Genomic DNA, 25,853 nt, shown 5'->3' with positions numbered 1-25,853 from the left:
AAGGATGGCTGTGGTGGGTCCCACCTTTTTGTGATTTTCATGCTACCCCTGCCACAAGCAAGTAAGCCTTCTTTACTTTCACTCGCAGGTGGCCTCCTCACTTTGAAATTAAACTGCTTTTTGAATCCTGCCTCACCTGCCCCTGGCCTGCTTTGTTTTGCTCTTGCCATGGTCTAGTTTGGACTACATTTAAAATTCTTTTGTCACACCCACCTCTCAGGGTTGTTGGGAGGGTTGAATGTAACATGTTGCCAAGCTTAAGATGTATATAAATGCTAGTTGTGATCCTGAGCTCTTATTTGAGAGTGCAGAATGGCTTTCCATCAAGTTGCTGACTGGCCTATACCATAACCACCAAGTCTTCTCAGCAGAACTCGGCCAGATTTTCGAAAGTTTTGGTAATGAATTATTGGTATCCCCCACTTAGCACATAGTAGGCATTTTAAATAAATGTTTATTCGTCGATTTGTATCCCCCACTTACACAGTGCCTGGCACAAAGTCAACAAGCCTTTATACATGTGTCAGATTTTGTGCTAAGCACTAAGAATACAAAGACAGGCAAAAACCAGTACTTGATCTCAAGGAGCTCAGTCTGACAGGGCAAACTATACGCCAATACACTGTGTGCAAACGAGACATGTAAGGGAAAAACTAACGATATACTCAGGGGGAGACTTAGGAGAATTAGGAAGAGCTTCTTCCAGAAGCTGAGGTCTTAGCTGAGACTGGAAGGCAGCCCGGAAGCTAGGAGGGGGAGATGAGAAGAGAGAGAGAGAGCATTCCAGAGAAAGGGGATCCAGAGGTGGGGAACCTGGCGCCTTGAGGCCACCTGTGGCCCTCTAGGTCCTCAAGGGCAGCCCTTTGACTGAATCTAAACTTCATACAACAAATCCTCTTAATAAAAGCATCTGTTCTGTAAAACTTGGACTCAGTCAAAAGGCTGTACCCAAGGACCTAGAGTGCCACAGGTGGCCTCAAGGCTGACTGTTCCCCACCCCTGCAGCCCATGAAAATGCCCAGAGTTGAGAGATAAGAGTTCTGTGGGGGAGGAAGAACAGTTGAATTAGGGAGTCTGTGAGTAAAGTTTAAGAAGACTGGAAAGATAGGAGGGGGACAGGTTGTGAAAGACTTTAAAAGCTAAACAGAGGATTTTATTTGATCCTAGAGATAGTGGAGTTTTAAGGTTTGACAATGATTCTCTCTCTCTCTCTCTCTTTCTCCCCCCCCCCCCTCTCTTCTCTCCCTCATTTCCCCATGTATCTGATGGGGTGATGGGACCTGGCTCCCTAAAAGGAAAAGATCCTGTTTCTGAAAGCAACCCAGTCCCTGAATTTTCCCATACATTTATTTCACCAGCCCAGATCACTGGTGACTCATTCCAGGCTTCTGGCCCACTTAGATACAGTCCTTTCACAGTCCCTATAGGCCCACCCCAGGCTACTTAATCACTCCTTTCACTATTTCACCTGGCCTACCCCAGACTACTTTATTCCTTTCATTACTGTGCTGGCCCACAGCAGGCTATTTGCCTCCCTTTAATCCCATTCCGATCTTTTCACTACCCCTTTTTTGTATGTAAGTATCAGTCTCACCCCCAAGAAGTTGCAGATTCATCAGGAATCTAGCCCAAACTATTGGCATTGCAATAAACCTCGCCACCTTGGCTTAAAGAAGATTGAAGTGCATGAATGATTTCCAGGTGGACCCCCACTGTGCCCTTACATTTCGTGGTTCCCAGCAACCCCAAAGCACATCATATTCATCTCTCTCTTCTCTCTCTACGTCTCTCTATGTCTGCCCACCTATCACCTATGCATCTACTTTATCAGAGGAGCTTATAATTTATCTTAGAGGTAACAAGAAACCTGGAGCATACTGGGTTGGGGAGTCACACGGTCAAATGCCCTTAATAATAAATGTTTTTTATTCAATTTCTCAAGATAGCAACAATAATAGTAAATAACAATAATAAGACTTCCAGGGTCCATCAGCAACATTTTGCTGTTGCTCAGTCGTTTTTCAGTCATCCCCAACTCTCCTGGACCCCCTTTGGGGTCCCTTTGGCAAAGGGGCTGGGGTGGTTTGCCATTTCCTTCTCTAGTTCATTCTACAGGTGAGGAAATTGAGGCAAACGGATTAAGCAACTGTGTTAGCTAATAATAAAACTTTCATGGTCCATTAGCAACATTATTAGCTAATAACAACAACAACTATCCACTACATTGTTAGCTTTAATAAGAGTAGCCTCCAGCCTCTCTAAACACTTGGGTGGTTGACATCAAAGCCCCAGACTGGCAGGAGGCGGAACTGCCAGGAAACGGACACGCCTCAAAGGCCTGGCGAGCCAATCATAGACTAGGGGGCGTGTCCTAAAGGGCTGTCTGAGCGACGGGCAAGATCGGCCAATGAGCGTCGGGCCGGCTCTGAGGCGGAGCCAATCAGGCGCGGCTGCTTGCGGTGGCCGGAAGCGGCGGCGGTTCTGGGGCGGTTGTTGAGTGCGGGGGCCGAGCGGGAGTGTTGTTGCTGTGGCTGCCGCTGCCCCCGCCGCTGTTGCTGCTGCTTCTTGCTGCCGCTGCCGCCGCTGGTGACAGGTCCCTTTCTTCCTCTTTCCCAGGTGGGCCGGAACGGCCGCGGCTCCTGAGGGGGAAAGGGGGTGGGGGCGGCCGCCCTCGAGCTCCGTGGTAACGGGGGGGGGGGGGGGGGGGGGGGGGGGGGGGGGGGGGTTTGGGTTAAGCGTCCTCCCGGCCCGGCCCGGGGCCCCGGGGACGGGGTTCCGCTTGGGCCTCGGGCCACGCTGCCGGGCCGTGGGCGGGCGCGGCTCCTGTCCTCCCCGCGGTTCGACTGCCTGGCCCCCCGCCGAGGCGGCCCCCCTCGGGCCCGGCGGCTGTTCCGGCCGGCGCTGACCGGTCCGGCCTTGGGTGGGCTCGGGGACGCGGGGGCGGGGGAGGGGCGGGGGAGCAGGTGGGCAGCCGGGTGGCCGGCCCGGCCCTGCTTGCCACTCCGACGGTCCAGGCCTGGTTTTGGGTCTGCTTTTTAACTGGGGAAAAATCCATTCATCCACTTAGTGTCACCCTCCCCTGAGGGGGAGAGGGTCCTGATGAAACCCCGAAATCCTGCAGTCTGCGGCGCGAGGGGGGCGGGGTGCAGCCCTCTCCTCCACCCCGCAGGAAGCCCATCTGGACGCGTCCCCAGGCTCCGGGACCCGTTGGCCTTGTGCCTTCCCAGATGAGCGGAGTACTTTGGTGTCTGAGGCTGAGGAGCCCCCCAAGCTGGAAAGAGCCTCCAATCTGGCGTGGGGGAAACGGGTTCAAATCCCCCCCCCCCGTGCACGTGTGACCCTGTAAAACGCATTAGAATCTCGCAGGTTCCCTCCCCACCCACATTATCAAATTTCTGTGAAGTTTTAGGAGGAGCAGTGTAAACTCTGAGAAGAGATCGCACCTGTTGAGGGTTCCGGACAAACTTTGAGAGCCGTGATTTTTTCTTGGAGTAGCTCAGTTGTGGTTTCCTGCGTGTCCTCTTAGAATCGAAAACGAAAGCGCCAACGTTTTTGTTTTTCTCTCCTAGACTTTGGCAAGCTTTAAAGATGGCTGAAGTGATAGAACAGGAAACTCAGCTCTGTGACAACTGGTAAGAAAATTAAGGCCGTGACTCTCCTCTGCCTTGGTGTTCACTCTGCTGTCTGTGTGTCTTGGCCCTACCAGCCCCCTCCCTCCCCAGCCCTGTTGCCCCAAAGGAAGGGGTGGTGGGGGCTGCCCTTCCTCCTCAGCAGGAGGACCCAGCTGGCATCACTGTGCTGAGATCGAGGTACAGGCTGGGCACAAGCAGTCCGTGTGAACAATGGGAGTGGAATCGTCTCTTTTGAGTTCCTACGGATCTGCTTTGCTCCCAGAGCACAGCTCCTTCTTTGTGGGCCGGGGTCTTCCCGTGTCTCACAGTGGATTCCAGAATTCTTCAGAGAGACCTCGAGAGTGTCCTTGTATCCCCTCTTCTGACCACCCTGTGAGGGCTTGCTCGTGTGAGTTCTCTGTAAAGTAGTCTTTTACGCAAACACCCCTTTGGCACTCGGACAGCCAGGAAGATGATGACTGCTCCTTGAGGGCCTCTGACCTTAGGGCCTCCTAAGCCCATGCTTGGTTAGTGACAGCTGCTTCAGACAGGCTTGTGGGATCTTGTTGGACTTCACTTTTCATAGAAGTTTGCTGTGGTCTTTGAAGAAAGATTGAGAAGTGAGGCTGTGGGGCCAGAGTGGGAGCTTTAGGTGAGTCTGGTAGTGACCAGATTTGGGTTAAGTACTCATTTTGGTCATTTGAGTATTTTCTTTCTGGAGGGTTGGGAGACAGGGCAGGAGACTGGTTCTCTTGCTTTTTGCTGTGGGCCGGTCGCTTGTTTGCTCCTCTGTGAAATAAATGGGTAAGGGTGGGGAGGATGAGGCCAGGTGCTTTCAGGCTTCTTCCAGGCCTAACAGTTTGTGATGTCTCAGGAAACTTAGTAGATCCTAGAGCTGGAGTGCACCTTAGTGACCATCTAGTCCAACTGCACCATTTTATTTTTATTTGTGAAAGCCAGTTTTATTTGATTTTCAGGTCTGTATCCTCTCAGCTTCCTCCTTCCCACAGCTGAGAAATCAAACAGGTATTAAAGCAAAATAAATTCCTTTACTGTCCAACTTCCCCTTTTTATAGAGGGGTAACAACTGAGACCCTGAGAGGTTTGGTGCCTGACTCTAGAGTCACATTACCGGATTAGCCATAAATCTGACTGGAATTTTAATATCAGTAACCCATGTGACAGCATGATGTGCCACAGGGGACATCAGCGTTTTAGCTGTCTGGAGCCTTTTCAGAAAGATGTTTTTAAAGGCATAAAATAGATACCTAGGATTACTAGAGAAACCAGTATATTGAAATAGTTACCAGTGTGGTAACCAAGCTGAAAGAGCCCAGCCAGCCCAGGTAATAAAGAAAGCTGGCCTTAGAATCAGGAAAAACTGGTGGTCTGTCCTGTCTCTGACCCACTAGCTTTATGACCCTGGGCACTTAATGTCTCAGGAGACCAGAAGAGCTGCTGAAAACTGAATTAGAGAGGCCTTGCTGTCTTCGGTATCAGTGGAGGTACTGTCCACATTGGGAATCTTTCCTCCCTTCCTCTCCTCCATTCTCCACCAGCACAAAAAAAATCCCCTGTGATTGACATGACTTGCTAGAAATTTTTCCAAATCAGTGTTTATATGATGTTCCAGTACCAAAGAGTGACTACCCTGTCTGCCTTAGTTACTCAGTGGGGGTGTGATTTTTACCTCTCTTCCCAGCCTCTCTGTGCCAGGATTTTACTGTAGGAGAAAAAGCTGCAGGTAACCCTTGTTCTCTCTTTGAATGGAATTAAGACCTCTCTTCCCCTCTAATCCAGTCTTCTCACTGTTGCCAAACTGATCTTCCTGAAACAGATCAGACCATGCTCAAATCTGCTCAGAAATCTTTAGTGGCTCCTAGTTACCTCTTGGATAAAATCCCCAGGGCCTCTCTCCTGGCTGCTCCTCTCTCCTCTTAGGGTGTATGTCCCTATTACTCTCCTTCATGTACTTTCTGTCAGTCAGATCAGTAGAGCTCAAAAGCTTTTCTCCTGATATCCAGCAGGTTCCCTCAGTCTTCCTTCTCTCTGCCTTTACCCTGGTGGTGTTCATGGCTCCACGTGCTCACTTCTCTCTGCCCCTGAGTTTTCTCTTCCTTGGAAGCTCAGCTTCTAGGCCGCTGCCCCTGGGAGGCCTCTTTTCCGGGTTTGGCACTCTCCTTTGGGGTGCTTTGTCAGAGGCTTGGTGTAGAGTGAGGGCAGCAACTTTGGTTTAATGGTTGAGGAGGGATCCGTCCTAACTCAGTGCCTGCCATACAGTTGCAGGGCTTAACAGATACTTGTTGAATTGAATTGAGGAAAGGGATTAAGTCTGGTTTTCCCTCCCTCCTTCCTTCCATCCTTCCTTTCTCTTTCTTTGTGTTCTTCCCATTCCTTTGTCATTTGTGGCATGAAATGGTGTGTGTGGCCTGAGCCCTTATTGCAAGAAATCATTTTAATCTCATCATTTCTTGTTATTGCAGTGGTTTTTACTTGGTCTTCCTGCCTCCAGCTTCTCCCTCCCTCTCCATCCATCTCTGTACGGAAGCTGTGAAGTATTGTCCTCAAGGTTAGATTGAGATCACGTCACTTCTCTGCTCGAGAAGCTTCTGTCTGTCTCCACATTGTCACTCTGGTCTTGGGTGAAACTGCAGACCCCTGCCCCTGCTTGGCACGGAAAACCTCTCACCGTCCAAATCTGGCCTGGTTTCCTGGCCACATTGACCATCGTTCTATCTTGCACTACTCCAGCCAAAGTGGCCTTCACACTCTTTTCCATTCCCAGCCTTCCTTCTGCCTCTGGGCCTTTGCACAGGCTGCCCCCAGCTCTTCCTCACCTCTGTCTCTTGGAATATCCCAGATGTGCTCTACTATACAAGGTGTCAGTGCCTTCCCGTCTAATCCCTGGGTAGGTTTTGTGTGTTATCCTATAACATACCACCCCCCCCAGTGCATTGTGGGCTTCCAGAGTGCAGGAATTGGCTTGCTTTCCTGGGGTATCTTCCGTGTGTGTGTGTGACAATACCTGACGTAGTATACAGCAACAACACCTAATGATTGTCAACTCTTTTATTGGGAAACCTTAGTGCTACTTTTGGTGTTAGAATGATGTTATTTTGTCATGAATTCAGTCTTGGAAGGGACTTTATCCCAAGTCAGAAAACCACTACCACCCCAGGAAGCAGCCTTCAGGCCCATGACAATGTATAAATAGCTGTGCAGAGACTCACAAAGGCTGGGTTGTTGCTACCTTACAGCAGAGCCAATGAAAACAGGGCGATTCAAAGCAAAGCCATTTATTTAAAGAAAAAGCTCCAGCAGCAAGGAATGTGACTAAGCGCCCTCAAGTGCATCCTCCCTCAAACAAACAGGCTTCTAAACCTTTGGAGCTCTTGTTTTCCCATTATTCCTATTAGCCAAAGGTTAAGGTAATTTTCTTTTGTTGTGCAAAATTTGAGCTGTGATCAAGCTTGGAGGCCCAAGCTGGGCAACCACAGAGGGAAGGATTGATTCCTTACGAGGCATGGCACCTGCTGCTTGCCTTTGTCCAGAGCCCAGGCATGGCTGGGGACTGAGAGTGAAGCTCTTCCTTTTCAGGGGTCTGGTCTCAGACTTTTACCTGGTGGGTGGGAGTGGGCTGAACAGTTTATTTTTACTGAGGATCCTGGTATTATGGTCTCCGGTTTGTCTAAACACTGATTTCTGTCTAAGGTGAGATTTCATCATTCATCAGTTCTTCCTCTGGGGTTTCTGCCCTTGTGTTGAGAGAGAGAAAGGCAGTGTATTTCCTCCCATTGCTCTCTTAACAGCAGCATTACCTGGGGTCTGGCTGTAGCACTGAGAGGTGTGTGTGTATTGTGTGTCCATAGATACACATACATTTATCAAGTGCTACTAATTTTATTACTAACTTCCAGTGGCACATTTTAGGGGGTGATTGAGGGGGTTCTCTGGTTGATTATGCCTTTGAAAAATTTGCCAGCTCAGGCAGTTGTGTTTTGTTATGAATATCTTCTTCCAGCCTTCTCCATTTCCTTCACCTAAGACTAATAAATCAATAAATACCTTATGGATGGTTGGGTTTTCAGCAGAACTTCACTGACAATCTTGTAATGATTATTTCATCAAAGTGTGTGGTGAGTTTAGATCTGGCTTCTTGAATGAATCTAATTTTAATTATTAAATTTCTGAGAAATTTTATGTGAATTGGAAAAATCCAACAAAAGCACACTGCACATGTCTTGTCTCTAATTAAAAAAAACCATTTTGGTGTTTTGTTTTTCAGTCACTTTCATTCCCGATTCCTGCTCTTCCTCCCCTCACCCAGAGCCCTCTCTTATAACAGGAAAATGAGGGTGGGAAAGGGCTGAGCACAAACAGCCGATCAGCTCCCAGTGCTGTGTCCGTAAAGGGACAGGGAGATGCGTGTGCTTTCTCTTCATGGTCAAGCACTTGGGCATAAGAGTCAGATGTTGCATTTCCTTTGTTTCCTCTTAATAGTTATCCCCCTTTATATTGTTGCACTAGTTCCTATAAGTCTGCCCAGGCCTCTTTGTATTCCAGATAGTCGTTATCTCTGATGGCACAGTAATATTCCATTACATTCACACACCACCGTTTATTTAGTTGTTCCCCAAACAATAGGCATCTCCCGTAGTTCTTTGTTACTACAAAAAATGAAGCTGTAAAGATTTTGATGTCTACGGGACCTTTCTATGTCTAACATCCTTGGGTGGGGGTGGGGTGGGGTGGACTGCAGGATTTCTGGGTCAGGGTTTGGACATTTTAGTCATTTTCTTAGCATAATTCCAAATTGCTTTCCAGTATCCAGATCCAACTGGATCAGCAGCTCCTTCAAAACTGACTATAACCGTTTTTAATCATCTTTGCCAGTTTAATGGGTAGGAAGTAAAACCTCAGTCATTTTGCCTTACATTTCTCTTGTTAATGGCTTGGAGCTGCTTTTCATATGATTGTATATAGTTTGCAGTTCTTTTGAGAACTGTTCATATCCTTTGCCACTTATCCTTTGTGGAATGACTCTTGGTCTTATATGTGTGACCCTGTTCTCTTCCCCACCACCCCCAAATATCTTGAGATATCATGCTCTTATTGTAGGGATTGATGCCAGGAACTTCTTTTTTTTTTTGACTGAATTTGTTATCCCAGTTGCATTGATTTCATTGGTACAAAAGCATTTCAATTGCATGTAATCAGGGTGATCTGTTTTACTTTTTGTGATCGCCTCTATACCTTGTTTGGTTGGAAATTCTTCCTTAAACCTTAGTGTGAAAGGTATATGAGCTAATTCTTCTTTTTTTTAAATTTAGGATTTCTAATTTTTTTCCTGAATATCTCCTGGGTTATGTGTCAGCTGTGAGCTTAATGTGGTACATGTTGGAACCTATTGGAATCTATTTTTCTTCCAAACTATTTTTTGAATATTCCCAGCAGTTCTTGTTAAGTAGGGGGTTCTTTCCTAAATAATTTATATTCTTATGTTAATCAAACACTGAGTTAAGTTTGATAAGTTTCTGATTTTTCCTTATCCATCTCCTAATGACGATACTATTCTATATTTTAACCAGTATCAAAGTTTGTATAGTACCGCTTTATAATATGATTTGAGGTCTAGAAGGATTATTGCTTCCTCATTTATACACCCCCCTACTTTCCCCAATTTCCTTTGAAATTCTAGACCTTTGTTCTTCCAAATGAATATTGTCATTTTTGTCTGGCTCTATGAAGTAGAGTACCTCTTGACAGCTTGGTAGAGCACTAAATTTGTAAATTAATTTAGGTAGTGTTGTCAGACTCAATCTGTAGTTTTATTTTACTTTTTTTTTTTTTTTTGCTTTTTGAAGGGCAGTTGGGGTTAAGTGACTTGCCCAAGGTCGTATGGCTAATAAGTGTTAAATGTCTCTGAGGCCGGATTTGAACTCAGGTCCTCCTGACTCCAGGGCCGGTGCTCTGTTCACTGCGCTACCTAGCTGCCCCTCAATCTGTAATTTTAAAAAATTCTTAGAATTATGAGACAGTGTTGATGTGCTAAGTCTGATGAACCCAGGCCCCTTGAAAATACCACTCTGGAACTTAGAAATATACTAGTTTAAAAAGAAATAAACTTGTAGACACCTCTACCCTTCCCTGGGATACACAGAAAGCCTCCAGGATCATGACAACATCCTGATAGCAACCCTCAGGGGTAGACTGGTGGAGAGCAGAGGGCTGGTCTGTGTCGAGCTGGCAGCCACCAAGACCTGGCGGGCTGGAGCCACAGTAAGGGTCACGTAAGACTTAGCTGCTGCTGCAGTGAAGAAGAGAAGAGCTTGAAATACAAGATTTCAAAAGGCAAGTGATGAAGGTTTATGAGCAAGGATACCATGTAATTTAAAACTAAGTATAATCCTTCAAGGGAAAAAATGGATTTTTAATGGAATAGAAGATTTCCAAGCTTTTCAGATCAAACTGAGAAGATACTTTGAAATGGAAACTGAGTCGTTAAGAGAAACAGAAAGGTACACATATTGGGTGAATTGAATCAAAGGTAATATGGGCAATGAATTTTTTGCATGTTAATAGGGAGATAAGAAACTAAAGGCTTCTCAAAATCCTACTTTCTTTAAGGGTTTATGTTATTGTATAGTTGTTTTCAATCGTGTCTAACTCTTTGTGACCCCATTTGGGGTTTCCTTGGCAGAGATGCTGGAGAGGTTTGTCATTTCCTTCTCCAGCTCATTTTACAGATGAAGAAAGTGAGGCAAACAGGGTTAAGTGATTGCCTAGAGTCACACAGCTAGTAAATGTCTTGAGGCTGGATTTGAGCTCCGGTCTTCCTGACTCCAAGCCTAGCACTCCATCTATCCACTGTACCACCTAGCTGCCCAGTTAAGGGTCGTTGGAAAAAAAGGTAAAAATGACAGAGGGTCCATGTTTTGTTTTGATGATCTCAGAAGACAAAAATGGGAAGGACAGAGTACATTATTGGGGAAGAAAAGGATTATGACTTAATGTCAAAAGACCAGACTTAGATGACAATACATAAGTACAAAAGATACATTAGGTACATAAGATGAACATATAATCCTAGAGAATGGGGGAGGGTAAACAGGCGTCCCACAAACTTCCCTTTCATTTGAATTTGATAAAAGAGGATTGAACACCCTCCAGGCCCCCTTCTCCCCCGCTCTAGATTTTCATATGGGAATAGATTAAATTTAAAAGGGAACTAGGAAGGGACACATGTAAATGGGGAAAAGAATGTCTTTGCAGCTAGTTTCTCTGACAAAGATCCCATTTCTAAGCTAGAGAATTCAGATAATAAATTAAGCCATTCCTCAGTAGATAAATGGCCAAGGTATATGAACAGGCAGTTTGGGAAGGAAGAAATGCAAACTGTCTACAACTGTATAAAATGTTCTAAATCACTAATAATTTGGGAAATCCAAATGAAATCAAGCTTATACCCATTAGACTGGCAGAGATGATGAGAAGCCTGACAAATGTGTTGGGAAGCAGGGCCCTGGTGCACTGTTGGTAAAGCTGTAAATTGGTCCAGCCTCCCAAATGACTAACCGTCCACTCCTTCTACTACTACCAGGCCTGTGCTCTAGAGATCAGAGAAAGCCAGGAGTGTAGGTACAGAAATATTTATAGCAGCTGTAGTGGCCACAGATTGGAAACGAAAGGACTGTACTCCAATAGGCAAATTGACTGATCAAAGTTTGGTCTCTGAATCCAGTAGAATAGTGTTGTGCCATAACATGATGAAATGGACAGTTTCAGAGCAAACTGGGAAGACCTTTTATGAAGTTAAGCAGAGTGAAGCGTGCAGTACCAGAACAGGTAATAATTTAATGATTTACACAGGTATGGAGGAAAATGACTTGGAGCTTGGATAAGTTCCGCTGATGAGCCACGATGATTCAGGGAGAGACGCTGCTTACTTAGCCTTCTGCCAGAGAACTGATGAGCTTAAAATGCAGACTCACAGGGATTGGGCGTGGAAGAGGGCATGGCCAATATGGGAATTGTTTTACCTGAACTAGGTATTTCTGATAAAGATTTTATTATTTGTTTGTTTTGTTCAGTGGAGGGGTTTAGTGGGAGGCAGAGATGGTAAAAAGCATGTAAAAATAAAATGTTAAACAATGTAATTTAAAAACTTGCATATCCCTAAGTCTTAAATCAGTTTTAGATAAAAGTTCTGCAGCTTTTTTTGAAAGCCAAGGACTGGAGAAGGGATTTAAGCAATCAGATATTTTGATAGTCTTTTGTCTTTACCCCAGTCAGTTATCTTCCTTTTACAATAAAGTTTTTGCCAGGGGATTTGCCCTTGGAGAGATGAGCTTAAGATGCCCGTGGAATATCCAGCAGGCAAGTTGATGGTACTTAAGGAGAGAATCCCTTATCCTGTGGTGCTAAGGGAACCCTTGGGAGTTGAGAGATTCCTTTGTAATGTGGTTTTGTAGGACCAAATGGTAATTATGTATGAGGATTGAGAGGCTGTTGCCATCATCAAAGATTTGTTCATTACCTTGTCTTTTCTGTGCTAGACTAAATCCCAAGAGCTGACATTAATCCCTTGCCTTAAGGCTGATTTAAAAAGTCTTGTCCATCCATTGTCTAATTTGGTCCATCCAGCAGTGTGGAGGTGGGTATGGTATTGCCCTCCTTTGACTGATGCCAGTCACACAGACTCAGAGAGGTTGTTACTTCCAGTGGATGCAGCCTCAGTAGGTGTCAGTGGTGAGACAGGACAGCCATGACATCTGTTGCATCTTTGACTGCCTTAAAAAACCTGTTTTGTGTCCAGGAGTCAGGAGGTGTGCCAGCCCTGTGGTACTTGGAGTGTTGTCTTGAATTCTGGATAGATTCTTTCAGAAAGGACATTGATAAACTGAAGGGTCCAGAGGAAGGAATCCAGAATGGCCAAGGACTGAGCATATGCTGTGGTATTATTTGAAGGAACAAGTTGGATGTGTAGCCTGAAGAAGAGGGAAAAAAAACTAGGAGAGAGGGGGAAATGTGAACTCTCCCAAATATTTTGTTGGGCTGTCTTATAGAACAGGCATGAGACTTGGTCTGCTTGGTGCCCAGAGGCTGGAACTAGAAGAAATGGGTGGACGAGAGAAACTAAGGCTTTCAGCTGCCCAGTAATGGAAGTATGCATAAGTGGTCTGCTAAGCTCAGTGGCATGGGAGTGTCCCAGCCAAAGCTGGACCACTTCTCATCAGGGATGTTGTGGGGAGAACGTGTTCATTCAGATCTCGGCCTCTTGTCAGCTCAGAAATTCCCTGGCTGACTTGTGACCATATAGCTGGAGTCAGAGATGGCAGGTGATCCTGCTGTTTCCTCTCAGGCCAGCCCTCTCTCTACCCTAGGAAGCATCAGATAACAAATTTATGTTAAGTGTTTTGGAAATAGTAAGTTGCTATTACAGATTTCTGCTATTTTATTACTTACTCCATTTTACCTCGTACCACATTTAGTTGTGTTCATGTCTTATGTCTCCTACTAGAATTTGTAGTGCTGAGATTGTGTAATTCAGTGGTTCTCCAAAGTATGCTCTGAGAACTGGGGGTCCTTGAGACCCTATTAGGGGGTCTTCAAGGTCAAAACTATTTTCATCATATTAAGATGTTATTTGCCTATTAAAATATTCCTCCCTTTTCTAACCACACATCTTTGTGAGTGAGGCTGGATTTTCTTCATATACTTCCACCAAAACAACACATATCACAACAAATTGAATACAGAAGCATTTATGAGAATTCTGCCTTTCTTCTGTTAAGTGAGGCATTAAAGAGATTTGCAAAAATATGTAAAAACAATGCCATTCTTATCATAAATTATCTTTTGTTTTGGAAAAAAGTTTTTTTGTGTTCTTTTCATTATTTTTAAATGAATTTTTAAATTTTAGAAAATATCCCTTTTGATTTTTTTTTTTTAAGCAATTGGGGTTAAGTAACTTGCTCAAGGTTACATGGCCAGTTATTTCTGGGTGTGTAACTTGCTCAGGGTTACACGGCCAGGTGTTTCTAGGTGGGTGCTAAGTATCCAAGACTGGATTCGATCCCAGGTCTCCCGACTCTGGGGCCAGTGCTCTTACTGCGCCACCTGGCTGCCCCTCCCTTTTGATTTCTAATGTGTGTATCTTAATACAGGTAATCCAAATTAACAAGCTTTTGGGGGTCTTTGATTTTTAAGAGTGTAAAGGGGTCCTGAGACCAAAAAGTTTGTGAAGTTCGGTCTCATTTATCTTTTTCTCTCCTTCTGTCTTAACTGTAGAAGCTCTGTCAGTGTTAATGGAATTGAATTGGTTCTTTGTTATATAAGTTGGGTGTGTTCTGCTTTTGGGCAGGGCCAGACTTGGAAAAACCAAACCTGGTCCAGACTTCTTGGCAACCAACTTGATTATTATTGGTGTGTAATTAAACTTTGGCTTGGTGAGTGAGGCGGGCAGAACATGGAGAAGACTGAAAATGAGGATAACTTGGAGATCATAGGATTTAGAATTGGGAGGGACCTTTGAGAACAGGACGTCTTCACCTTTTGTGTGTACAGGCAATGTAGGGAAGTATAGGGACCTCCTTTCTGAACAATGATGTTAAGTCCATAAAATAATATACACAGGGTTTCAAAGGAAACCAGTGATACTGAAATACAGTTTTTAAAATATATTATTTTTTCTAAAAAATAAGTAAATGTTCCCCAGTTTCAGAACCCCTGTTCTAGAACACATCATCAAAAATTTCTTTAATAGACAGGGAGCTGGCCACCAGTGACTGAGTGACTTAAGAGGCAGACCCTGGGCTAGAGCCCAGAACCTCCTGATACACTGCACAGGTCTGGCTTCCCACCCTTTAGAAATGAGCCCACAACTTCTCAGACTACATTGTGGGATAAATGCACAGACAGATGTAAAATTTGTCCAGTTCAGAGGTTTTCCTTGGCCCAGAAAAGTTCTGCAGGCAGGGTTATTTTTTTCTTCTTCTCTCCTTTTTTCTTTCTCTCTTTTTAAGTTTTAATAAGAAAAGCAGCTGGGGAAAAGGCTACCTGTGTTCTAGAGTTACCTGTTGGGGGAAGCCTAGAGGGCTCCAGCAGCCTGGAAGCCAGTGTTCGTCATGGGTAGTTTTGTTGGAATGACTGAGTCATTTCTCAGGCTCCAAACTCCTCCTGGAGGATTTTTTCTGAGGGGTAGGAAAGAAGCACCTGTTTTTAGGTTTTAAGTTTGTGAGGGCCGGGCTCTTTGGGAAGGAACTGCTCTGCTCTAATCCTTTACAAAGCACTCATTTAGCTGTTTCCTTGGCCTTTGGGGGGTGGGGCTTGTTTTCTTTCTTTTTTTTTTTTAAATAAGCAATTGGGGTTAAGTAACTTGCTCAAGGTTACAAGCCAGATGTTTCTGGGTGGGTGCTAAGTGAGCCCAGGTTTGATCCCAGGTCATCCTGACTCTGGGGCCGGTGCTATTACTTGCTATGCTACCTGGCCGCCCCTTACTTTCAAAGTAATTTTAGGAGATTTTTATGGTGGCAGCAATGAATAGAGCACTGGATTTGGAATCAGGAAGACTCCTTTCTCAGTTCAGATTCAGCCTTAGACACTAGCAGTGTGACCCTGGGCAAGTCACTACACCCTGTTTGTCTCAGTTTCCTCATCTGGAGAAGGAGATGGCAAACCCTTCCAGCATCTCTGCCAAGAAAACCCCAAATGGGGTCTCTGAGAGCAGACACTCCCGAAATACCTGACCAGTAGTGTGGGAACAGCGCAGGGCTGGGAAGGAGGTGGACTGGACTGTAATAGATTAGTCATAAGGACCTCTGCAGTTCCAAGACTAATGAGAAGATGGGAAGCGGGGCCTGAGCTGGGCCTTGGAGAAGTTTTTTGATAAGTTAGTAAGAGGGGAGATGACCTTCCCTGTGAAACAAGCAGCAGCGAAGGTGAGGAAGTAGAGAAAGTAGAGAGACCCCAGGCAAGGAGTCTTGTGCGCTGTGGGGAGTGCAGGGCTGATACTTGGCCCTGCTGGAGCGCTCCCACGGCCAGATGTGGAGGAGACAGGTCAGGTGGCCTGCCCAGGGTCACCCTGCTGGGTCGGGATTGTGTCCTCACAGTAGGGAAAGGCTGATTGGGCTAACGCTTTCTTTTCTTGCGGCCCATGAAGTGATCTACGTTTTTTTTTTTTTAAGTTGTATTGGAGTCTTGTTTTTATAGGGTGTTCATTTCTGAATTCAAACCTCCCCTGGTGACAAACCCCAGGAGACCAAGGCTTTGTGACCCTCGCCCTCAGCCGACAGCCTGAGCATTGATCAGTGCCTTCTGTGTGTGGGAGCGCTGGCTCCTCCAGAGGCTCAGGGGCTTGGGCTGGGGATGGCAGCTGTTGTTTCTGCTTCCCTTGAGTCAGTTCCTGCCATTCTTGCTCACCAGGGCTCTCTGAATTTCTGCTCATTTGTTGCTTCTTACAGAGCAGTGCTATTCCGTGGCCTTTGTTTACCTAGGCCCCCATGAGGGGCTCTCCGAGTTTCCAGTTCTTGGCTGCTGCTGCCATAAAAATGTTGTGGCATTGTTGCTGTTAATAACAGTAGCAGTCAGCCTTTAGAGAGCCTACTCTGCTTGATTTCCTTGGGCTGGATGTGTGCCTCCCCATGCCCTCGGATCTCTGGGTTGGAGGGTTTGGGCTGGTTGGTCATTTTCTTAGCGTAATTATAAATTGCTTACCAGAATGCTCGGCACACTTCCCAGCACCCCTGCATTGCATTCATGTCCTTGTCTTTCGGCCTTTTCAGGAGTCTCAGCTTTTGCCATCTCCCACATTGCTCAGGATGTGAGGTGGTCTTAACTTGCATTTTTCTGATGGGTGACTGGAAACAGTCTTTTCTCTGGTTACCAATAAATAGTTTGCACTTCTGCTTTGGAGAATCCATTAATCAGGAGGCCTTTATTAAGTGGTGAGCCCTGTACCTTAGCACAGGGGAGAGAGTGTTAAGAAATGAAGCCCCCTCTGGCCTCAGGGAGTTTCCATTCTCTTCTGTGGGGAGGTAACTCTACAAGGTAAAGGGCAGTGGGGGTGGCCTGCCAGCTGGGCCTTCAAGGAGGAGCTGCTGCTTGAGCAGGGCTTGGGGCTCTTCTGTGTCTTTCTTGAATTAGAGTTTTGAACTCGACCACTTCAACTTTTATTTTTTCCCGGATTTGAAACCTGAATCTGTTCCTCATGTGTTCTCTAACTCCATATGATGGGATAATTGTGGATTACTCGTCAGGTGGGGGGCTGGATGAAGACTCAAGAGTGTTACACAGTTAGCCCAGACCTGAGAGGGCTTCATTCTCTAAAGTGGGGGGAGATGAGGAGAATGAAGGAGAGCACCAGGCCGTGCCTGCCAGGACTTGAGAGGCCCCAGGAACAGGCCTTGGAGTAGGACGTGTTTTGTGTTGCAAGGTACGGAGCTGTCAGTAAATACACTTTTGTTTTGTTTGTTTCGGTAGCAAAAGAGAGATTCCTGCGCCCAATTTCACCATCCATGAAATTCATTGTCGACGGAACATCGGCGTGTGCCACGCCTGCAGGGAGCCAGTCCCCAAGGCTGAAATGAAGGCCCACATGGAGCTGGAGCACAGCCAGGTAGTTTAGTCCTCTTCCATATTCACAGCCCAACAGTGCTGGCAGCTCCAGAAAGCAGACTGAACCATTCTCTTCTCTCCCCAGGTGACCTGTAAGTGTAACATGAAGATGGAGAGATGGCAGTTGGCGAATCACGAGGTTGGTGCCCTTGGCCTCCAGGAGGAGGCTGCTGCTCTGGGTCTCGCTTGGTCACACAGTTTACTTGCACTTGCCAAGCAGACGCTGCTCCCGCGGCCTTCCCCTTGCGAGCCACCTCTGCTGTCAGGGCATGGTTGGGTCAGCATTGGTTCAGCTGGCGCTGCCTTCAGAGCTCCCTTGGCTGGCTGCGTGCTCACCCAGGCTTGTGCCGGACACTCTTGTGTGGACTCTTTGGCACAAGGCCTGACCAGTATCTCATCACTCCATTCTGACCTCGTGGTTTCTCACTCACCACTTAGACCTGCACAGACTCTCAGAGAGCATTTGGTGAGAGCTCAGCATGACTAGAGTCTGTTCAGATTCAGCACTGTAGGGGAAGGAGCTGGCCTGCTGACCTTGCACTTGGATCAGAGAAGGGAGACGCTAGGAAGGGCCATCCTGCCCCGTAGATAGGACACAGGCAGACAGTGCTTCAGAGTCTCGTCAGGGGGAGATTCTGAAAACCTTTTCATGGCTTATGGCTTCTCTGCTCTTCTGGAGCATTCAGCAGTGATTCATAGGACTTTGTTAGTGAGGGCCTGGTGGTAGCAGGCGAAAGATGAAATGACTAAGGAAATGGAGGTTTCAGCTTTCGAGCATATCACTTTATTAAGCAGTGCATGCCAGTTGACTAAGAAATCAGGACTGGGTCCCTCGCTTTGGCACTGGACCCCACATACAGGCGGAGACAAAATTTTGTGCATTAAAAGAAAACAATTAACAGGCTATAAGCCAGGATACAAAATTAGGTGATCTGATTTCTATTTGGAGGAAAAATTAGGGACATTCCAAGTTGGGAGGGGGAGAGCAAATGGGAGCAATTCTCTGAAATCAGAAAAAGAGGTCCCACTCCCGCAGACCCCCATAAACAATCAGAGGAACGTGGAAACTGAGTCACCAGCACAGAGCTAGTTTTCAGATAAGACAGAATGGGCTGCTTGAGATGTGTAATTGTGAGGAAAGTCCGTGCACTGGTCTTCAGATTTGACCTCAGTCCTTGGTCCAGGGTTTCTAGGCAGCAGGGAGGGGTGGTTCAGCTTCCCAGCCACACAAGGGTAGGTTCAAACAACCCAGTAAAGTCTTCTCCCAGTACAGAAATTGGATATCCCCTAATTGAGTAGAAAGGGGACTGAGCCAGCTCCAGGCCTGTCATGCAGTGGAGGTGGGGGATTCACTCAGTTCCCACTGCCCCTTCATAGCCTCCACACTCTCCCTGGCGTTATTCTTTCAGTGCTAAAGGCATGGGAAGTCTGAACCTTTGGAGCATTCTTCCGTTCTCTCAGCATTATGGCTGTAGATGATGTAAGCCTTAGAGATGGTGCTATAATACAATTAGAGCCTCAAGCTTCAGAGGCAAGAAATGGGTGCATTCTTATCATAAGAGTCCTTCATGTGTATTCACTAATTTTAATGACCACTTCCATCTAGGTATAAAATCCAGTTTGTTCATATTCACCTGTGTATGTTACCGCTCGGAGGGGCCTCTTAAGCTTGGTGATTTCTGGCAGGGCTGTGCCCAAGTACACAAAGGTTGTGCAGTATTTTTCTAGTCAGCAAAATCCCCCGACCTCCCAGCTTCCCAAGTCAAGCCCCCGGCAGGAGGCCTAGCACGAGAGTCGGGTGGGTGTCCAGGTCCTTGAGTGGGATCCCCAAGAGCTCTGTGATGGAGGGGTGGGAAGGGCCTGTTAGCCGGGCCAGGTGGGGGTGGATGCAGAGAGCCTTGTGGCTGCACACGTGCCCCGAGGATTCAGCCTGGGCCACTGAAGCAAGCCTCTGGCTACTCTGTTTGCAGGCCCTGGAGTGCCCCTTGAGGCTTGCTGTCTGCCAGCATTGTGAGTTGGAGCTAGCATTTCTCAAACTGAAGGACCACGAAGATTACTGTGGGGCCCGCACTGAGCTCTGTGGCAAGTGTGGCCGGAATGTTCTGGTGAAAGCTCTCAAGGCTCACCCTGAAGTGTGTGGGAGAGAGGAGGAGGAAAAGAGAGAGGCAAGAACCAGGCCTCTCCACGGCTATGAGAGTGAGGAGGATGAGGCTGAGGAAGAAGAGGATGAGGAGGAGGAGGAGGATGGAGCATGGTTCATAGCACAGACTGTTCAGAACATGCTGGGTCCTGAAAACCCCACTAGACCTCTGCAGAAGCTCTCGAGGTCCCTGGACGACCCCTTTTATAGCCGGCTCATAGCCGACCAGATGTCAAGAAGTACAAACCGAGGGGCTGGGTCGGCTATGCAGCTGGACCAGAATCGAGGTGAGCCATCCTGGGCGCATTGGTGGGTGTGGTGGAAAAGGGTTGGGGGCTATGCTTGTGAGGAGCGCTGTAGCAGGGCAGAGGGTCTCAGAAGGAGCTAAGGCCTTTGGTGTTTTCTGAAGGGAGGGCTGGGGGTGTGGGTGATGATGAGTGGGGGCATCTGGCCTCCTGGTTACACTTCTTCTTTGATGTGGAGCTGGCTGTGGGAGTGCCCGCCTGCCTCTAACATGTCTCTTTGTGTGCTGGTTTTTGCTGAAGTGGAGAAACAGGAGAGGCACACGGGCAGTAAAAGCCAGCTGTCCCCTCCAGTGTCTGGTGAGGAAGATGCTCATTTGGACTACATGCTGGCCCTGAGCCTGCAGAGTGAGAGTGGCGCCCCCAGCAGCACCGTCGCCCACCTTGAGGACTTCTGGAGAGCTGTGTGTGCCAAAGACCTTGGCCCGGCTTCTCGTTTGGGCCAGGCCCGGGACACCGACCTGCTCTACACCAAGCCTTTCCTAGCCACAAAGGGTCCAAAGGAGTCAAAGAGTAAGTTTAAGAAAAATAAAACCTTTCCATAAGCAGGGGACCCACTTAGAGGTGAAGTTAAAGAACAGGAGCCTGGGAGGCCTCTTGTGGCAGAGCCCAGGGGACCTGGGGCCATGGCCTGTGGTCAGGGGTCTTCCCTGTGGCCCCTTATGAGAGTTCTCAAGATGAGATGGAGAAGAGGGGCTGACGGTACAGTGGGTGGGTCACGTTGCTGAACTCAGTGCGGATTGTCCTGCAATGTGCGCAAGAAGGCGCTCACTGGCCTGTAGCGTCTACTGATCCCAAAGGCGTCATCAAGGTGGAGGACAAAGTCATCTCTGGTTTTGTGTCTCGTGAGTGTTCTGCCCACCTCCTTCTGACTGCCTGTTACACATCCTAGAAAAAGGAGAATGAACGACTGATTCATTCCCAGCATATGAAGAAGCTTCAGACAGAGGGGACTTTCTGTCACCTTATTTTTTTTTTTTGGAATTTAGGGAGCCATTGGGATGGGTAGTGGCACATGGCCTCATACCTACTGGTCATGGGATAGTCAGGAAGACGATGAGGAGAGCCTGGCCGTGTAGACGTGGTTTGGGAGTGGGCCAGTGGAGGAGCCCCAGGGATGCCGCGTGGGGGAGGCGGGTGTGACTGATTGGAGCCAGGAGTAGACAGACATGCTTGTCCTTTCTGCAGGTAATGAGACCATGCTGCCTTGTGAGTTTTGTGAGGAGCTTTATCCTGAGGAAGACCTGATTCTTCATCAGGTACATTGTGAGGGGGGCAGGACTGGTGGCTTGCTGGCATGGGAAGGGCTGTGGGCACAAGGCTGGCTTCAGGGGGCTCCTGCCTGGGCTGTGGGCTAAGCCCGAAGGGGGAGGGGATGAGGCAGGGACACCTTCTCTGTGGCTCCGTCCTGGATGTCAGTGGTGACTTGCCAATACTTCTTAAGGGCCTAGTGCTTACAGGTACACTATGTGTAGTGCTCCCTGAGGACTGCATGGAGCTCCTACCCCAGGGGGGCAGGACAGGTGAGATAGGACACGTCCAAAGAAAGTGCTGGGTATGAAGTTTGAATTAGGTCATTCCTGATATGGGGAAGGGACCCATGAATGGAGGAGATTGGATGCCTTCAGTGGTTAATAATGAGCAAGCATTAGGACCTACTGTATGCCACCTGCTGGGGAGGAGGGTACAGAGACAGACAGGAAACGGGTCTCACCCTTAAGACGCTAGAGCTCTGTCAGGAGAGACATTGTAATGTACGTGTTTTTGTGTCCTTGGGAAGGGGGAAAGCGCTGGCAATTGGGTAGAGGGGAAGGAAGGCAGAGAGGATGGGTGCTGGACAGAAATGGGGCAGCTTGGGAAAAAAGGGAGGAATCCTATTTTGGACCCACTGGATTTGAGGTGTCTCTGGAACATCCACTTGAAATGTTCCTTAGGGAGTTGGTGATGGGGGACCAGAGCCCCGGGCAGCCCCCTGGGAGCTGAGCTTTTCTTACCAGAACAGGGCTGATGTAACGTTAGACAGGCATTAAAGCCATGGAAGCTGATGAGGTGATGAGAAGTTCTAGGACAGCACCTTGAGGGCTGGGACATGGTGTGGGGCTGGTCCTGACAACCCAGGAGGGAGAGCTTATAGCATCCTGGAGGAGAAGGGAGTCAGAGGGAGGTTAGGAAGGGTGAGGAGTGGAAAAGAGGCCTCGGTTTTGGTGACTGGGAGGACCGGCATCTGGGCACTGAGATGGTCAGGAGCTGGATCGGTGGCTGGTTTGAGGAGGGAGAATGAAGCTGTTCTGGCCATAGGGTGGGGGGCAGATGTTAGGGATTTGGCCTTATCTCGGCAGGGGGGCTTCCCAAGTATGTCCACCGGGGCCAGACCTTGGCATGAACAGAGGCCTGGCTGGGGGGTGGGTCTCTTAATTAGACTTAAGGCATCTTGCATTCCCTGTGGTGACTGACTGTTACCTTCTGAATGACAGACGGGCTGTAACCCCGCGAGTGCCCTGGCTTCATTCAGTAAGAGAAGCTCTCCCCCAAGCTTGTCCCAGGACCGTGGGGACCGTGAGGGCCACGAAGATCAGCTTCAGAGGTTCCTGGACCTGCCAGCCACGCGGGCCGTCCACAGGTTCCGCTCCCTGTTGGATCTGCCAGCTGTGCCCTCTGGGGAGAGCAGCGTCATCATTCCCTGTGAATTCTGTGGCATTCAGTTAGAAGAGGAAGTCCTTTTCCACCACCAGGTACGGCACTCCAAGTGGGCTAAAGCTTTAATGGGAAGGGAAGTCTTCCTGGACCATGGGCTGTCAGCTCCCCCATTGGAAGTCCCAGCTCCTTTTTCTGGCTCAGTGAGCCAACACCACTGGGCTGATGCTCAGTGAGTCCCCAGATTAGCTCGCTGCAGGAACTTGGCGACTGCAGCTGCCATGGGCGGGGCATTTAGGATAGCCGTTTTGGATGGATGCGCTCTGGGGCTGAGCTTGAGGGTCTTCCCCCAGGAGAGAAGCCGTTACTGGTGATCTGCTGGTCTTAGCTTTCTCCACTGACAAGCTGTGTGGCTTTGGGCCAGTCCTTGGAACCAGGATAACAAAGGAGAGCCTTGGGCTTCCTTGCCTTCTTAGGGCCTGCTGGCTCCAACAGTCTGGTTCTGACCTTCCAATGTGGCAGATGGGCCTCCTGTCTGAACCTGTTTTGTTCTGAGCAGTCAAAGGAGTGGTGCTGCTCAGACCATTCTACTGAACTGGCCCTAGAGCATGAGAGGAGGAAGATGAGGATGCCCAATGGCCATCCGTTTGATCTTCCCAGTGCAGGCATTTGCTTTTGGTCAGAGAGTGAGGACCAAGGGGTGTCCAGGACATTCTAAGGCTGTCTGCTTGTTGCTGCTGCCTCCCTGAGGCAGAGAGAGAAAAGCTGCACTTAGCTTCTTTCCCAAATTCCCTGACCCCGCGCCCTATGGCTGAAGAGCTGGAAGCTGGCTCGCTCCCTCCCTCTCTCAGGATGGGAAGACCTCCTGACTGGGGTGCTTGGCGTCCCTGCCCTGAAGGGGCAGCTTCTCCTCGTGACTCCTTACACGGTCGTGGGCCCAGTCTGTGTCTTCTATGCCAGAAGGAGGCTGTTTGTGAGCCGGAGAATTCTCTTGTCACAAAGGACTCAGTTGGGTTTCTCTTCTTAGGACCAGTGTGACCTGCGCCCAGGTACTGGAGTGCCCGCAGAGTGGCTGCTTCCTACCTGTGAACCACTTCCGAAACAAGGCAGCTTGCAGCCTGAGCCATCCCCCGAGCTGCCCAGGAGGCGGATCAGGCACCAAGGTAGCAGCCAGACGCCCCCAGCTCTGCCTTCACTGTGCTCCAGGGCCGTGGACACTGCACCCACAGGCCCCGGGACCCTTCTTAGGTCTGGGTGGTGGAGGGCCCTGCCCACAGTCTCAGAGCCCACCAGGGTCCTTGGCGTCTTCCTGTGTGTATTTACAAACTTCTTGGGGAATTATCTGTGCACTCCGAAGGCTGTACTTCAGGCCAGCCTCTCTGGACTTAGGACATCAATTCATTTTTAATGATGTCGTAGTAATCCATGAAAAAGAAGGTAAAACTACTTTAGAAATAAATTTTAGAGAAAAATACAAATGGTCCTGGTGTTGGGCATCACTGCAGCCCTTGTGTCAACGCACAGCAGTTGGCTCTGCTTTCTGAACAAGTCCATAGAGCCGGCTGGCTTAGGAGTGAGGAGGCCTGGGTCAGAGGGGTATTTAAGCTGGCTTTCGGGCTGAGCCATTGACCTCCTAACAGACAGAGCTCAGGATAGATTTTTTGAAAATTCAATTAGTTTTTATATCACCTAAATTTCCCTTGGAGAGTTGCCCCTGGAAGGGCCGTCCCCTTTCCTTGCTGGTCCTGGCTCGGACTCCCAGCAGCATGGGCCTTCTTTACATCATTGATGGTCTCCCTTCTCCCCTTTCAGGAGACTTGTCTTCCTGCTACATGGATGACATGCGGCAGGAAAAAGCAGGCAAGTCAGCGTACCCCCTGCCCCCCAGCAGGTCTACCAGCAGCATAGGGCTCTCCCGAAACAGACTGCCTAAAGCTGTGTTGGACCCTCGGCCTGGGGTCCTGCCGAGCCCTCCCCGGGTGCTGAAGGCCAGCAACTTGGATAGCCTGGACACAAGAGGGCAGAGTCGCAGGAACCACAGCCCGGCCACCGGGCCCATCTCCGCTGGCCGGCCAGCTCGAAGTTTATATCCCGAGAGCTACGTGCCCAGTTTCCCCCGGGTACCTCCGGTGAGACATGGATTAAGGTAAGTGATTCAGAGGTCCTGTTAGCTGGGGGTCCTGCTGCAGAGTGGCCTTCCTGTTTTTGTGGCCTGCACCAAGTGGGCAGATGCCTCAGGGCCGGCCCCCAGGACAAGGCTCCATTAGTGTCTCCTGCTGCTCCTTTCTTCTTTTCTGCCCACACCTGACAGTCCTCAGAGCCTGTTCCCCGAGGCCTTGAGGTCCTGGGGGAACTGGTTTCCAGTTCCTTCTCCTGGTCTTTCAGTGTGAGAAATGAGGTTGGAAGGAACTCACGGATCACCACCAGTGCTGCCAACTTCCGAAACAGGACCACTAAGGTAACAGGATGGGTGAGCCTCTCCCTATGGGCACCGGCCTGGCGGGCAGCGCTGTGGGTACAAGGGAGGGGCTGATCTGCAGCTAAAGGCAGCTGCACCTGCCCTGCTGTTTCCACAGACAAAATCTCCTAAACCAGCGGCGGGTGATGCTGAGGAAGAGGAGTAGCCTCCGGCTGGAGCTGATCCTTGGTCTTTACCCTTCTATGCACAGCAGCGCCTGCCCTGGTGCAAGAGGCTGGCTCTGATTGTTCCAACAGAGAACCTTGTATGGATTTTAATTTTTCTAGGCAGCCATCATTTTCTAACTTTTTACATTGTGAAGTGGTCAAAGTGGGGACGATTGTGAAGAGCCCAGGGGACGCCATTCAGAGTCCACCCGTGCCTGCAGGCTGGGGCCTCAGTGAACGGCTCCCCCTTGTGTCTCCTTGCAGTGTTGTTGGGGGGGGTGGAGGGTGGGCAGAGGCTCTGGGCCCATCATCTGTACTGCCTTCTGTGCTGTCTGTGAAGTCATTCTCCTGTTACCTGAGGGGAGCTCGCTCAGAGTGTTCTGGGCCTCTCCTGTAGCCAGCCAACCTGTATGCTTCTGTTCTCTGTGCTAGCTTTGAAATTCATGTCCTCAACAAGTCAGGGAATTCCAGTGAGGGGGATGTCAGGTTTCAGCCAAAAGTGGGAACTGCCACCAACCTTGACGTCGTCACTTTGAGGTGCTGGACCTTGAAGGCTGGCATTAAGCTGCCAGCCCAGCTCCTTCCTGGGGTTTGAAGAGCACTGCCCAGGGGAGTTTGGGGGTGGCTGTTCAGGAAAGCTTGTCATTGGCTCCCTGGTAGGGCTGCTTGTCTGTGGAAAAAAAAAAACATCTCACTGGGAGCCACAGGGTGGATCTGGGCCCCCGAAGGATGGTTCTCCACCCCAAGCAGTTCTGCAGTCTGCTCTGAAAACAGTTTGAATAGTTTGTCTTTTTTTTTTTTAATTTTAATTTTTTAAAGTTCCCTATAATAGAAATAAAATTTGTACTTGGAGCACAGCCTACCTGTAATGCCTATTGTCTGGTGTATTGTGGGGTCAAATGAATGCTGCCAAGTTTTCCTCAAGAA

General features: G+C 48.6%; 1 protein-coding gene across 1 annotated transcript; it reads left to right on the top strand.

Moving 5' to 3' along the window:
• Positions 1-1,943: 1,943 nt before the first annotated feature.
• Positions 1,944-25,783, top strand: TRAFD1 (TRAF-type zinc finger domain containing 1). The gene is made up of 12 exons (XM_069081885.1): positions 1,944-2,616; positions 3,570-3,632; positions 17,091-17,226; positions 17,311-17,364; positions 19,196-19,652; positions 19,911-20,180; positions 20,856-20,926; positions 22,142-22,399; positions 23,329-23,464; positions 24,114-24,447; positions 24,687-24,759; positions 24,878-25,783. Exons 2-12 carry the CDS (start codon positions 3,589-3,591, stop codon positions 24,923-24,925), a joined length of 1,881 nt encoding a protein of 626 aa, XP_068937986.1. The 5' UTR covers positions 1,944-2,616; positions 3,570-3,588; the 3' UTR covers positions 24,926-25,783.
• Positions 25,784-25,853: the final 70 nt, after the last annotated feature.

This window comes from Petaurus breviceps, unplaced genomic scaffold (assembly GCF_028583685.1).
Source record: "Petaurus breviceps papuanus isolate PSGF00001 unplaced genomic scaffold, PetGlider_PUasm1.0 99, whole genome shotgun sequence".
In the NCBI taxonomy this organism is placed as follows: domain Eukaryota; kingdom Metazoa; phylum Chordata; class Mammalia; order Diprotodontia; family Petauridae; genus Petaurus; species Petaurus breviceps.
Note: the sequence above shows the minus strand (reverse complement) of the source record. Positions and strands in the feature narration are given on the sequence as shown.